This window comes from Mustela nigripes, chromosome X (assembly GCF_022355385.1).
Source record: "Mustela nigripes isolate SB6536 chromosome X, MUSNIG.SB6536, whole genome shotgun sequence".
Lineage (NCBI taxonomy): Eukaryota > Metazoa > Chordata > Mammalia > Carnivora > Mustelidae > Mustela > Mustela nigripes.
The window spans coordinates 30936995-30950529 of record NC_081575.1 but is presented as its reverse complement, the minus strand read 5'-3'; the positions used below and the strand labels follow the sequence as shown (position 1 = coordinate 30950529).

The following is a 13535-nucleotide window of genomic DNA, read 5'->3' as shown; positions in this document are numbered from 1 at the left end:
TCCCAAATCTTTAATAACATATGCAGGGTGTAAATAACGTATCCTGTTAAAGATGAGAGAGATTGGAGGTGGAGGAAGAAGAGACAGCAGGTGGGTAAATAAGCGAGGGAAGCATGTAGGGGAGAATAGTGGGGGGGGGGGTGGGGTGAGAAGAGACAAAGAAGAAAAGGTTGAAAGAGGTAAAGACCAAAATTCACTATAAGGTATACCGAATTCCTGTTTAATGTCTGGAAATACTGTTTTGGTTTTTTGGTTGGGTGTTGTGGGTTTTTGTTTTGTTTTGTTTTAGTGAGCTCTGCACCCAGCATGGGGCTTGAACTCAACGACCCCGAGATCAAGAGTCTCATGCTCTACCGACTGAACCAGCCAGGCGCCCCTGGAAATACTGTTAATCATGAGATCCATGTTAATTCATTTTCAGTGTAGAAAATCCCTCACAGTCTTTCCTCTGAAAAGGAAGTATTTCATATGATTTCAACCAAAGGAGGAAAATTCATCTTGGGATTGCTGACTTTATTATGTTCTTATAGGATAAAGCCACCAAATGAGTAAGGCTAAATTAATTTTCACTCTTTACAACTAGAAGCACAAGGAAAGGCTGGTGCCGGTGCTGCTCCACTAGCTGGGCTGAGATAAGTGGAGGACTTGAGCTGACCTGACTTACCCTCCCCCATGTTGATGTAATCCTATTTCTGTTCACATCCCCATCTCTGTATGTTTAACACCCAATATCATGTTAATGCAGCATTTTATTTACACTCACATTTCTTCTTCTTTTTCCCCAAATTAAGAGAGAAGAATGACTTTTTTCCCCTTTCAGTATCATTTCCCTCCCAGGGCAGGCTTATAATATAGACCCTTAGAAGACTTTGGTTTAGAAGTTGGCAAATTAAAAATGCTTAATCTTTGCGGATACCTTATCAGTTTGGACCATCAAGCTTTTTGAGGCGTCTTTCTGAATAACACCCCCATCCTGTCAGCCAAGGATGCAGCAAAAGAATGGCTTTGCTCCTGTCAGCAACTGTGAACAAAATCCTTCCCTCACCTCTATTTTAACTAATATGTCAGGGTGGAAAGGGAGAGGTATTAGTTGTGATAGTTACCTATGTAGTACTTTACTATTAAGGTTCTTGTTTAGTCATTTCTAATAGTTGTTTTTAGTGAATAAAATAATGCTTGCTTGGGGGTGCCTGGCTAGCTCAATCCATAGAGCATGTGACTCTTGATCTCCTTGGGGTTGTCAGTTCAGGCCCCACATTGGGTATAGAGATTACTTAAAAATAAAATCTGGAAAAAAATACTTAAAGATTAGTATTTTATAAATGGGATCTAAATATTTTTAAAGCATTAATTCTAACAGGCTTTATGTTTTGACTTGCTAATGAATTTTTCTTGATCTGGTAAAATGAGAGCCTTTCTCTTTTGCAACATTTTTAGGATGACAGGTATTTTCTAAGTGGATCATTGGATGGAAAGCTCCGCCTCTGGAACATACCTGACAAAAAAGTCGCTTTGTGGAATGAAGTAGATGGTCAAACAAAATTGATCACAGCTGCAAATTTCTGTCAGAATGGCAAATACGCGGTGATTGGGACATATGATGGCAGATGTATTTTCTATGATACAGAGGTAAAGGATTATGTTGTGTAAATTGCATGATGGAATACTTAGCAGTTTCGTATAAGTTGGTATATCCTCTCCGGGCATATAAATTGGGGTGAACAATACTCGGCCTCTCTGTAGGTTGTATCAGATGATCTTTGAGGTTCCTTCTAATCCTCGTATTTTAAATTTGTGTTTTCTTTTCAGCATTTGAAATACCACACACAAATACATGTCCGGTCTACCAGAGGACGCAACAAAGTTGGAAGAAAAATTACTGGCATTGAACCTCTACCTGGAGAAAATAAGGTACTAAGTATTCAAAACCATCTCTCCTCACACTGTATATAGACTCCTGAAAATTCTTACTGTCTTGGCTTAAGAATGTATTTTCTGTCATGTGGAATATAGGTTTTTCTAGTTTTGAGGTATATTCTCTCTGTATATGTGTATGTAATATCCTTTCTGGTTATACCTTAACTTAGATTAAAAGATGGCATTTTTAATTTTTCCTTTGATTTATTTTTAGATACTGGTAACCTCAAATGACTCCAGAATCAGACTATATGATCTTAGAGATTTGTCACTGTCCATGAAGTATAAGGGTTATGTCAACAGTAGCAGCCAGATCAAAGCAAGTTTCAGGTAAACTGGCAATGAGAAATTCCAAAAGAGATATTTCTCTTCTACTCCCATATTTTCTTTGATCTATGCCTTACACGTTTCTATGGTGTTTTTCCTTTCTTTGCACTTTTAAAACTGGCCACTCACCTTGTCACCCTGCAGTCCTAACCGTGTCCACCTGTTCAGTCGACAGAGTTGAGTTGCCCCTACTCTGCAGACAAAGAAACCGAGACTCAGAAAATGAAGTGATTTGTCTGAAGTCACTGGTAGTTGCAGAGCTGGGATTAGAAGACTCACTCCCAGCTCTGGAATTAGTGGTTTTGTACTTTTATGTCAGCTTTTCTAAGAGGAAGCTTACCTGCCACCCACCCATGGTCTTGATCCTTTTAGGTACTGAAGCTGATAAAGCATTTTAACACCCTGAAGTATGGCATCCTGTATTTATACCTTTACATCACGTTATTATTTGAACTCTTAATTGGGGGTCTGGAGGCGCTCCTGAAATTACTGCGTCTTCTTCCTCATAGCCCTCTTTCATTCAGCCTTTTCCTTAACAGTTTCCTTTCTTCTTGAATTACCCAGTAATTACCAAGAAATTTAGTTGGTGAAGTGTTCTGCTTCTCTCTTTCATCTCTTAAGTAGGCGTTTCTCTCGGTGTGGGCTAACAGGCAGCACAGTTATCTAGAGCTTTCGTGAAAATCCTTGTGCCTCTGGGCTCCATGTTAGACCTGCATGTTCAGAACCTCTCGAGTGAGACTAGGAGTCTGTATGTCAACAAGCTCTCCTGGGTGTTCGCTTGGGATTCTTAAAGTAGGAAGGGCTGATAGAAGGAAACCTAAAACATCCAAAACTGACTTCTTTTTCTTTCCCAAATTTAGCCATGATTTTAGTTACCTCGTCAGTGGCTCAGAAGATAAGTATGTTTATATCTGGAGTACTTACCATGACCTCAGCAAGTTTACTTCAGTCAGGAGAGACCGGAATGATTTTTGGGAAGGTATTAAGGGTAAGTAAATGCCCGCTCCTGTGTGTCCTCCAAATGAGTAAAGTTAAGATGGAGATGTATTAGGGGCACCTGGGTGGCTTAGTGGGTTAAAGCCTCTGCCTTCAGCTCCGGTCATGATCCCAGGGTCCTGGGATCGAGCCCTGCATCGGGCTCTCTGCTCTGCAGGGAACCTGCTTCCTCCTCTCTCTCTGCCTGCCTCTCTACCTACTTGTGATCTCTCTCTGTCAAATAAAGAAATAGGGCACCTGGGTGGCTCAATTGGTTGAGCGACTGCCTTCGGCTCAGGTCACGGTCCTGGAGTCCCAGGATTGAGTCCTACATCGGGCTCCCAGCTCCAAGGGGAGTCTGCCTCTCCCTCTGACCTTCTCGCCTCTCATGTTCTCTCTCACTGTCTCTCTCAAATAAATAAATAAAATCTTCTAAAAAAAAAAAGAAAGAAAGAAAAATATTTTTTTTAAAAAAAGATGGAGATGCCTTACAAGTAAGTGTGAATAGGCATTACTTCAGAGACAGTCTGGCAGCCATAACTGCTTTTGCTTTGTATTTGGCTTTGTTTGACTTTTCTATACCAAGGCCGAACTTATACAGGCACACCTCATTTTAATTAAGCTGGGTACGTTGTTTTTGTACCTAATTCTGTTGCACATTAATTGACTGCAGCACAGGATAGATACAATTTTTATATATGCACTGGCAAACAGAAAAATTAGTTTGACTTGCTTAACTGCAATGTCCGCTTTTTTACAATGATCTGAAATAACCTGCAATATCTCTGAGGTATGCCTGTATGTGCTTTTTTTTTTAAGCACATATATTTGGGTTTTAAATAGTTCTTAATTACTTATGTGCTAATTTTAAAGGATACTAGCTAATAACATATACTGTTTAAAAAACTACACTATTGTATTTTTTGCATATGATGCTTTCTGTCTGGATGTTTAGGATCAAGTTTATTAGTTATGCTGAAGTACATTTTTTTTCCCCAGCACATAATGCAGTTGTTACATCAGCCATCTTTGCTCCAAACCCAAGTTTGATGTTGTCTTTGGATATGCAATCCGAAAAAGCAGAAGGGAATGAAAAAGGTGAAGATGCTGAAGTTTTAGATACCATGCCCTCTGGTAGGTACTCATATTTTATTTGACCTACATTTTTTCTAGTCAGCACTTCCAGCTTCATTGACCTACGTTGGGTATTGTGAGGTTTTTGTGTGTATGAAGAAATATTTCTTGTTTATGACATAAGTGTGAGTTTCCCCTTCCAAACATTTCAGTAACCTTTTTGTTGCAAGTTTTACTTCATTTAGATTTACCTTTGAATTAAAAATGAAAATTTTGGAAGTTCTTTTTCTTTTTAAAGGTTGTTTTTTTTTTAAGATTTTATTTATTTATTTGACAGAGAAATCACAAGTAAGCAGAGAGGCAGGCAGAGAGAGAGAGGGGAGGAAGCAGGCCCCCTGCTGAGCAGAGAGCCCGATGTGGGACTCAATCCCAGGACCCTGAGATCATGACCTGAGCCAAAGGTAGAGGCTTAACCCACTGAGCCACCCAGGCGCCCTATTTTTTTTTTTTTTTTTTTTTTGAAAGAGAGCACAAGCCAAGTGCTTGATTTCAGGACCCTAGGATCATGACCAGCTGAAGGTAGAACCACCCAGCTGCCCCCATCATTAATTATTTTTTTTTAAGATTTTATTTATTTTAGAGAGTGAGATCATGAGCAGGGGGGGAAGGATAGAGGGAGAAGCAGACTCCCCGCTGAGCAGGGAGCCCAGCGCAGGACTCAGTCCCATCATGACCTGAGCTGAAGGCAGATACTTAATTGACTGTGCCACCCAGACTCCCCAAAAGTTCATTATTTTTTTTTTTATGGGCAGTTGTTCCCTTTGGAGAAGTACAAACAAGACATACAATACAAAATTTCTTTGTTGTCTGTCTCTTCTAGCAGACTCTCATTCTGAGGACAGAGACTTATATATGTCCTATATATTATTCTAATGCCATTGCCTACATATAGTTGGTCCTAATAAGTATGTGTTGAGCAAATGAATTAAACCAAATAAAAGTAGCGTCCTTTTCTACTTGCCACAAACTGATAGCTTTATAACTTCCCAGGTAGCTATTTACAAGCCTGTGATTTCTTGTGATTTGCAGCATATGTTTAGGGAAATAAGGAGTAATTCCAGTTATATAAAATGGTCAGATTAGAAAGTAAAAAGAAAACACCAAAAAGTTGTACCGAGTGTCAATTATATAAAAATGGTTCCCGTTAGGGGTGCCTGGGTGACTCAGTTGGTTGAGCGTCTGACTCTTGATTTTTTTTTTTTTTAAAGATTTTATTTATTTATTTGACAGAGAGAGATCACAAGCAGGCAGAGAGGCAGGCAGAGAGAGGAGGAAGCAGGCTCCCTGCCAAGCAGAGAGCCCGATGCGGGGCTCGATCCCAGGACTCTGAGATCATGACCTGAGCCGAAGGCAGCGGCTTAACCCACTGAGCCACCCAGGCGCCACCTGACTCTTGATTTTGGCTCAGGTCATGATCTCAGGGTCGTGAGATCAGCAGAGAGTCTGCTGGAGAGCCTCTCCCTCTCCCTCCCACCCAGCTCTCTCCCAAATTAAAAAAAAGAAGAAGAAGAAGAAGTCCCTGTTAGCCCTTAAGAGCGTGGTGAGACCATATAAATTTGGAAAACAAATGTATTGTTTAAATGAATTTCAGAATAGTTTATTAAATGTTCTTTTTCTTTCTAGAGACTATAGCTAGACTTTTTAGAGAGTTTTAAACCACAACAAAAGTTACAGTATACAAACGGCTCTTCTAAAAGTATTTGAATACTTTAGAGTTCACAAGTATTTTATTTCATTTAATCTCAAGTAATTTCCCTTGCGGTATTATTTATACTGTGCACTACACTAAATACACTATTTCTTCTGTCTGTGATAGCAAAGATGAACTTCGGTCTAGCACTTCCTTCAGTTACAAGATTTAGAAATATACCAGGTCAGCATTATTAAACCTTTACTAAATACCTGTTTGGCAATTTTTCTTTTTCTTTTTCTTTTTTTCTCAGAACCAGATCCAGTGTTCTCCTTTAACTCATCATTTGGGCTATTTTTTCCCTCCCAGTGGTACCTTTTTATACTCTGTGCATCTCCCCTCCACATTTCACTGAAAATTCTAGCCTTTTTAAGGATTTTTTTTTAAAAGATTTTATTTATTCATTTGACAGAGATCACAAGTAGGCAGAAAGGCAGGCAGAGAGAGAGGGGGAAGCAGGTTCCTTGCTGAGCAGAGAGCCTGATGTGGGGCTCAATCCCAGGACCCTGGGACTATGACCTGAGCCAAAGGCAGAGGCTTTAACCCACTGAGCCACCCAGGCGCCCCTTAAGGATTTATTTTTTTAGAGAGAGTGTGAACTGGAGGGGAGAACCAGAGGGAGAGAGAGAATCCCAAGGAGTCTCCATACCCAAGTGCAGAGCTCTCACAGAAGTCTCACAGCCCTGATCTCATGATCTGAGCTGAAATCAAGAGTTGGATGCTTAACTGACTGAGCCATCCAGTTGCCTCTGAAAATTCTCATGATTAAAACAACTTGAAAGATGAAAAAGTCCTTTTTAAACATTTTTTTCAGAACTCCACCATATTAACAAGGTTCAGTTGACTTGCTGAGTCCTTTTTACAGAGGCACAACTTTTAATGAATTATACTCAGATTTGTGTTTGTGGTTTTGTACCCATCGAGGTAAAATGTAAAAAGAAAACTCTGAAAACTAGTATGAGATCATAAAATATATCTGATTGCCCTCTGTCTGACATAGTTGGCAATTTACGCTTCAGTTTTTCTTATGTATAAAGTCATGATAATCCCTAGTTTATAAGTTTATGATAAAAATTAAAGAGAATATATAAAGTGTCTAGCAAAATGCCTGCTGTGTAGGAGACGTCTTTATTGTTGTTGTATCTTACAGAGCATTTATCTGTACACTAGGAATTATATTCTTCTCCAGCCTTTCTCATCATCTCTTATCTCAAGTCCTTTGCTGCCTCCTACTGCCTAGCACAAGGTTGATATAGGCCAGAGAGTGGGAAGGAATGTTCACAGGCTTAGGATATGTTTTTAGCAGATCTAAATGAAGCCATTTTGTCTTAACCCATTCTGTACCCAAATTTCCAGTTAAAGTTTGGATTATTTTCTTCCTTACTAATCAGTCCTTCATAAATCTGTAGTTTTTACCCATGCATAATGGAATTGTGAATTTTGTTAAATGCTTTTTACTGGTAAATGTCAGAGGTAGGCATTTCGCCCTTCAGCATAGCTACATGGCTCTTCATACAAACCATGGAAGCAAGTTGCTGTCAGCATTCACAGAGGCATCATGTGTACTTCATTTCCTGGCAATTTCAGTATGTCTGCTGGACCATGAACCTTACTGTCCACCTCACTAGAGACCCCTGATAACAGCACACTTGGCCCAGCTGATGCCATTCTGCCTGCATTCCAGTCCTGGAGCTGAACGACATGCTATCCTCTTGCCGTGAAGTGAAGCACTGGACAGTTTAGAGGCCTAGGCTGCCTGGGAGTAAATCTAGGCATCCAGGCCCCAAGGGTCTGTAATCTCCCCAAGCCAGGGAAAGACTGGCTAAGGCACCGGAAGTGGAAGTGAGCCTCAGAGAGGAGGAGAGTACAGGAGAATGAAAGGATTACTGGAGGGAGCTGGAAAAGAGACTGGCACCTGGCTGGCTCGGTCAGGGGAATGTATGACTCTTAATCTTGGGGTTGTGAGTTTGAGCCCCACTTTGGGTGTAGAGATTACTACAAAAAAAAATCTTGGGGCACCTGGGTGGCTCAGTGGGTTAATAAGCCTCTACCTTCGGCTCAGGTCATGATCCCAGGGTCCTGGGATCAAGCCCCATGTTGGGCTCTCTGCTCGGGGAGCCTGCTTCCTTCTTTCTCTGTTTCTGCCTGCCTCTCTGCCTATTTGTGATCTCTGTCTGTGAAATAAATAAAATCTTTAAAAAAAAATCTTGAGAGGAAAGACTGAAAACATGGGGAAAATGTGTGGGGTCACGGGCACGTGACACTTCAAACAGCAGACTTTATATTCAACTAAAAACTTTTTTTTATGCTTTTAAGGTATCATGAAGACAGATAATACAGAAGTTCTTCTTTCTGCTGACTTCACTGGAGCAATCAAAGTGTTTATTAACAAAAGGAAAAATGTATCTTAATTTGAAATGACATTTAAGATAAACATATCAGTAAGTTTCTGTATGTATCAGAACTGAAAAAGTATATTCTAGTGTTTCAGGCTAACATCCTTTTTTTTGTTGTTTAATTTTTATTGGAAGTTGTTCAAATATAATATATTTTTTGAGCGGCAGTGTTAATGACCTATAAACCCTGGACTGATAGACTAGACAGAAATGTGGCTAGAATAACATTGCCAAACATTAGGCTTTATGTTTTGTTATATTTGTGTTTTTGTTACATAATTGTGAACATGCGCAGGTTTCTGCATGAAAATATATTAATATATTAATCACATGTGTGTGCCTTTTGGTTACATGCACTAAATCTAACAGAGTTAAGTTATTTCAGTGGCCCTTTTGGCCTCTTATGGTGGGAGGGGAGGAGTCTTGTTTCTAGCTTATAAAGTTTCTTTTGCACAAAACTTCATTTTTCAGAAAAGTGGTATTGACTGAGTTACTGTTTTGAAAATGTTATACAGGTTTTCAATAGGTCAACAACCGTGTGTAAATGGTTTTTATAAACTTCTCAATTTGGGGACAAGATTTTTTTTGTGTGTGGTCTAAATTGTGGACTTAAGATTCTTTTCTATGTATGTATATATATAATTTTTCTTCCTTTCTCTTTATCTTCTTTTGTTTTTCTTTTTCTCATTCTTTTTTTTTTTTTTTTTTTTTTTGCTACACTGGAGCACAATGTTTCTATGTAAAAAATTCTTTTCATTCATTATCCATGAGCACCAGGCTTTGCTCACTTAAAAAAATTAAGCCGCATTAAGGAGTGAGTCTTCTTTTTTACAATAATGTAAAAATGAACTGTTTACATTTTTTTAAAGCATTGTAGTTTTAAAAATTAAGCTGTTTTGTTTTGTGTTGTTGAATTTGAAAGCCTTTGTAAATATTGATATAATGTACCAATGAAATAACATCTGGGGCAATGGAACCCTTATCATGTTGTTGATGGTTAGCATATGTTTCTGAAAATTAAATATGTATTATTAAAAGTTGGTCACCAAACACTTGTTAAATATGTGACTTTATTTTCAGATGACCTTGGGAAACTGAGGAATGTAAGAAAAGCAAAGTCTTACTTTATACTTTGATTTTTAACAAGCAGAAGACCAGATTTTGGACCCCTGACTTACAGTGCATTAACCACATACCTTACAAAAAAATATTTTTCTAATTCTAAACTGTTAAGAGTTTACCTGTGTGCATATGTGTTCTTTATTGCATTTGTTTTTGGTATCTGCGTGAGAAGCTGGAAAGCCATGATCATATCCTTATTAATCAGCATGGTCTTGGAGTATTCTGGATATTCTGTTTCATTTCATGTTGTTTGCCTTGGTTTCACCCCTGTGCTGCTTTTTTTTTTTCCCTTCACTATTGCCAGTGCTATGCTCTCCCCCTTCTCTGCTCACTCTTCTGTACTCTGCCTGACACATGGAGTTGTTAGGCCATTGGCTCTGTAACCGGTCCGTTGCTTCAGTCTCAAGATCTGGCTGGTAGTTGGATTGATCTAGTGTTTCAGAGAATTTGATGTCTTCAACTCCTAGAGGCAGCTTGGCTTTCACTGACTTCTGCCCAAAGACTTGTAGTACTGTTGTGGCACTAATCATTTCAATTGCAGATAATTGGGGCCTTGCCGTATGAATATTTCCTGATAGGTTTCATGTGGTTTCTGGAAAGAAAAGGCCAAAAATAGTTGGCATGCAAGTTTGAGAGACTAATACTAACCTTTCTAGGTTTAGTTTTTTAAATGTTTGCTGACACTACATAAATAAACATGCAGATTTACAAGTCAGAAGGTGAATTTGAAAACAGAGACTCAAGATGTATACTAAGAAAAACTGATTAATATTTCTCTGTAAAATGAGTATTAGAAACTCACTATATTAAGTGGTGCGGAAGAAAGAGCACAGAGTGTAGAATCAGATAAACTTAGTTTTGGCTCCCTCCATTAGCACATTCCTTGGGTAAGTTATTTATCCTATATTAATTTCCATTTCCTTGTCTATAATAGGAGAATACCTAACTGAAATTATGAATTTTTACTGAGAAATAATGTATGTCTAAAGCTTGGTGCCTAGTAAGTAGGTGTTCTCAACAAATGTACATTTCTCACTACCTTTCCCAAATCCCTTCGTGCCCTCTAAACCCTCTTCCCCCGTAAAAAATATACAGAAGTGCTTTCTAGACATCTGAGATTTCGTGGGTGAATACTCTTTTAGGGGTTGACATAAGGCACCAACTTTTTTTTTCCAACTTGATGCTTTAATCTTAAACCATCTACCATCACCTCTTCAGAAGAGAGAACATTTTAATAGTTAAAAAAAAGTTAGCTATAATCTTACCATCTTAGAGCAGTGAACAATCTATTAAAGTGAATAAACCTAGCTTGTGAAAAAAAGAAAAAAAGTAACCATACTCTCCTTTTTTCCAATTTCTCCTTCTGTGTATTAAAAGCTCTTTGAAAAAGTCATTTTGAGCTTTTTTTTCTCTCTCTCTCCATTTACCTTAATTGGAATTAAAATATTAATGACTCAACATAATTTAGCATGCCATTTTCTATGATCTTCAAATGGTACAGCTGGTCAGAGACTTTTTATTCTTGAAATAACATGTTTAACAATGTATTCTCCCTCAAATCCCGATTTCAGTTGTGTAACTTTGAGAATCAGAGGCCAGATATCCCTACTCACGAAAAAAAGAATATTTTTCTTAAGGATCTCAGTTATTTTTAGTTAAAGAAAAGCAGCCTTTTCCAAGGGTTAGAATATTTTTAAATAACCTCAGTTACTATGAGGATTCAAGGTAAAGACCTGTTTGGGATTTAATGTTTCCCCATCAGTTTTCAAAAGAAAAACATTAACAGTTTTACTGGTTTCTAGCTCTCTGACTTACTTATTCATGAAGCAGGTGTTTATTGAATACCTACCACACACACAGCACTGCTGGGGCTATAGCAGAATAAGACAGCATTTCTGTGCCAGGAGAACTCACAGTCTGGCGGAGAAGATGCCCACAGAAACAAGTAAGAGGCTTGGAACCATCTTGTGGCTATGGCCCCAGAAATGCCCCTTCTCGTCCTCACCCCTGTCTGTTGCACCCTTCCTGGTTACTGGTGGCAGCCACTTGATCTCAGGCCAATCTTTGTTCATCTGATATTACCAGCAGCAAGGGTAGTATGGGTAACAGAGTTTATAAGTAAGGCAGAGAAAACCGAGTACCCTCCGTAGTGATATTTTCCCTGGTCTCTGGTCCTCTCCTCCCGGCCTGAAATCTTTGCTTATTTCCCCCCAAAATCTTAACGGTCTTCTGCTTTGAGCTAACTGCAGCTTAATAGACCCCTGCGGGGGCACCTGGTTGGCTCAGTGGGTTAAAGCCTCTGCCTTCAGCTCAGGTCATGATCCCAGGGTCCTGGGATCGAGCCCCAAGTCGGGCTCTCTGCTCAGTAGGGAGTCTGCTTTCTCTTCTCCCTCCCTGCCTGCCTCTCTGCCTACTTGTGATGTCTATCAAATAAATAAAATCTTTAACAAAAAAAATAGACCCCTGCGCTCAGCTGCTCTCCGGCTCCCTTCAGTTCGGAAGCTTTGCCTGTTGCATTTTGTTCTGTTTTATTCTCTAGATTGGAGTCATCCATGCTCCTGGAGAGACCAGGCTTCCCTTCCTAACCACGGGCACTGCTCTGGTGTAGATTCACACACATGAAAGACATTCAGGTGGACGCAGCGAGGTGGAGGGCGGTGGCAGTGTAGACTGCAAGAAAAGATCTGTCGCAGAGTCCCAAACAAACCAAATGCCGTCATGGAAGTTAGCTAGGTCCAAGCAGATAGTTTGCTCATACATCCAGCTACCCTGCATTACATTTTTTTTGAATAAAATTTTTACTTTGGAATAACTTTAGATTTACAAAAAAGTTGCAGAAAATACGGAATTCCCATATACTCAGTTGCCCGTCATGTTGACAACTACATTACTATGGGGCGTTAGTCAACACGAAGAAACCAACCTGGTACACTACTGTTAAGTAAAGTCCAGACTCTTCAAACTGCACCAGTTTTTTTCCTTTAGTGTCCTTTTTCAGTTCTAAGATCCAATACAGAATACCATATTGCATTTAGTCATATGATGTTTTCTTAATTTAAATAAACATTTTATTTGAGAATATTAAGGGGCACCTGGGTGGCTCGGTTGGTTAAGCACCTGACTTGATTTTGGCTCAGGTCTTGATCCTTGGGGTCATGGGATTGAGCCCTGCACTGGGCTTCACTGCACTCAGAGTGGAGTCTGCTGGAGATTCTCTCTCTGCCCCTTCTCCCCACCTTCAAATAAATAAATATTTTTAAAAAGAGAAATAGCAGCTGATTAAAGCCTCTGCCTTTGGCTCAGGTCATGATCTCAGGGTCCTGGGATCGAGCCCCGCATTGGGCTCTCTGCTCAGCGGGGAGCCTGCTTCCTCCTCTCTCTCTGCCTGCCTCTCTGCTGACTTGTCATCTCTGTCAAATAAATAAATGAAATCTTAAAAAAAAATAGTTTCTAAGATTTTCAGGAAAGTTTGCAAAGAGTTCCTGTATCTCCCATACCACTTTCTCTGTTGTTAATGTCTTACGTTACTGTGGTACATTTTTCACATCAAAAAACCAGCAATTGGTACATTACTACTAAACTGTGTGCTTTATTCAGATTTCAGTAGCTAATGTCCTTTTTCTGTTCTGGGATCTCTTCCAGGATATGATATTACTGTGGTTGTCAGGTCTCCTCAGGCTCCTCTTAGCCATAATGGTTTTTCAGATTTTTCATGCTTTTGATAACCTCAACAGTTTCGAGAAGTACTGGTCAAGTATGTTGTTGAATGTCCCTGGATTTGGGTTTGTCTTTAGTTTTTCTCCTCATTTGACTGCGTTTATGGACTGGGAGGAGAACAACAGAGGTAAATCGCGCTTTGCATTGCATCACATTAAGGAAACGTACTATGAACATGACTTAGCACCTGGCTGACGTTGTGTTTGTCAGGCTTCTCCACTACAGAGTTAATGTTTTCTTTCTTCTATAAATCTGCT

General features: G+C 39.4%; 1 protein-coding gene across 1 annotated transcript in view; it reads left to right on the top strand.

The window, feature by feature from the left end:
* WDR44 (WD repeat domain 44) overlaps positions 1–9500 on the top strand; it is a 57197-nt gene extending 47697 nt beyond the window's left edge. Inside the window, exons 15-20 of the mRNA XM_059385399.1 lie at positions 1438–1629; positions 1810–1911; positions 2132–2247; positions 3105–3232; positions 4219–4353; positions 8360–9500. Coding sequence (XP_059241382.1) covers positions 1438–1629; positions 1810–1911; positions 2132–2247; positions 3105–3232; positions 4219–4353; positions 8360–8454 — 768 coding nt within the window. The 3' untranslated portion in view covers positions 8455–9500. The remainder of the gene's footprint in view (positions 1–1437; positions 1630–1809; positions 1912–2131; positions 2248–3104; positions 3233–4218; positions 4354–8359) is intronic.
* The last annotated feature ends 4035 nt before the right edge of the window (positions 9501–13535 follow it).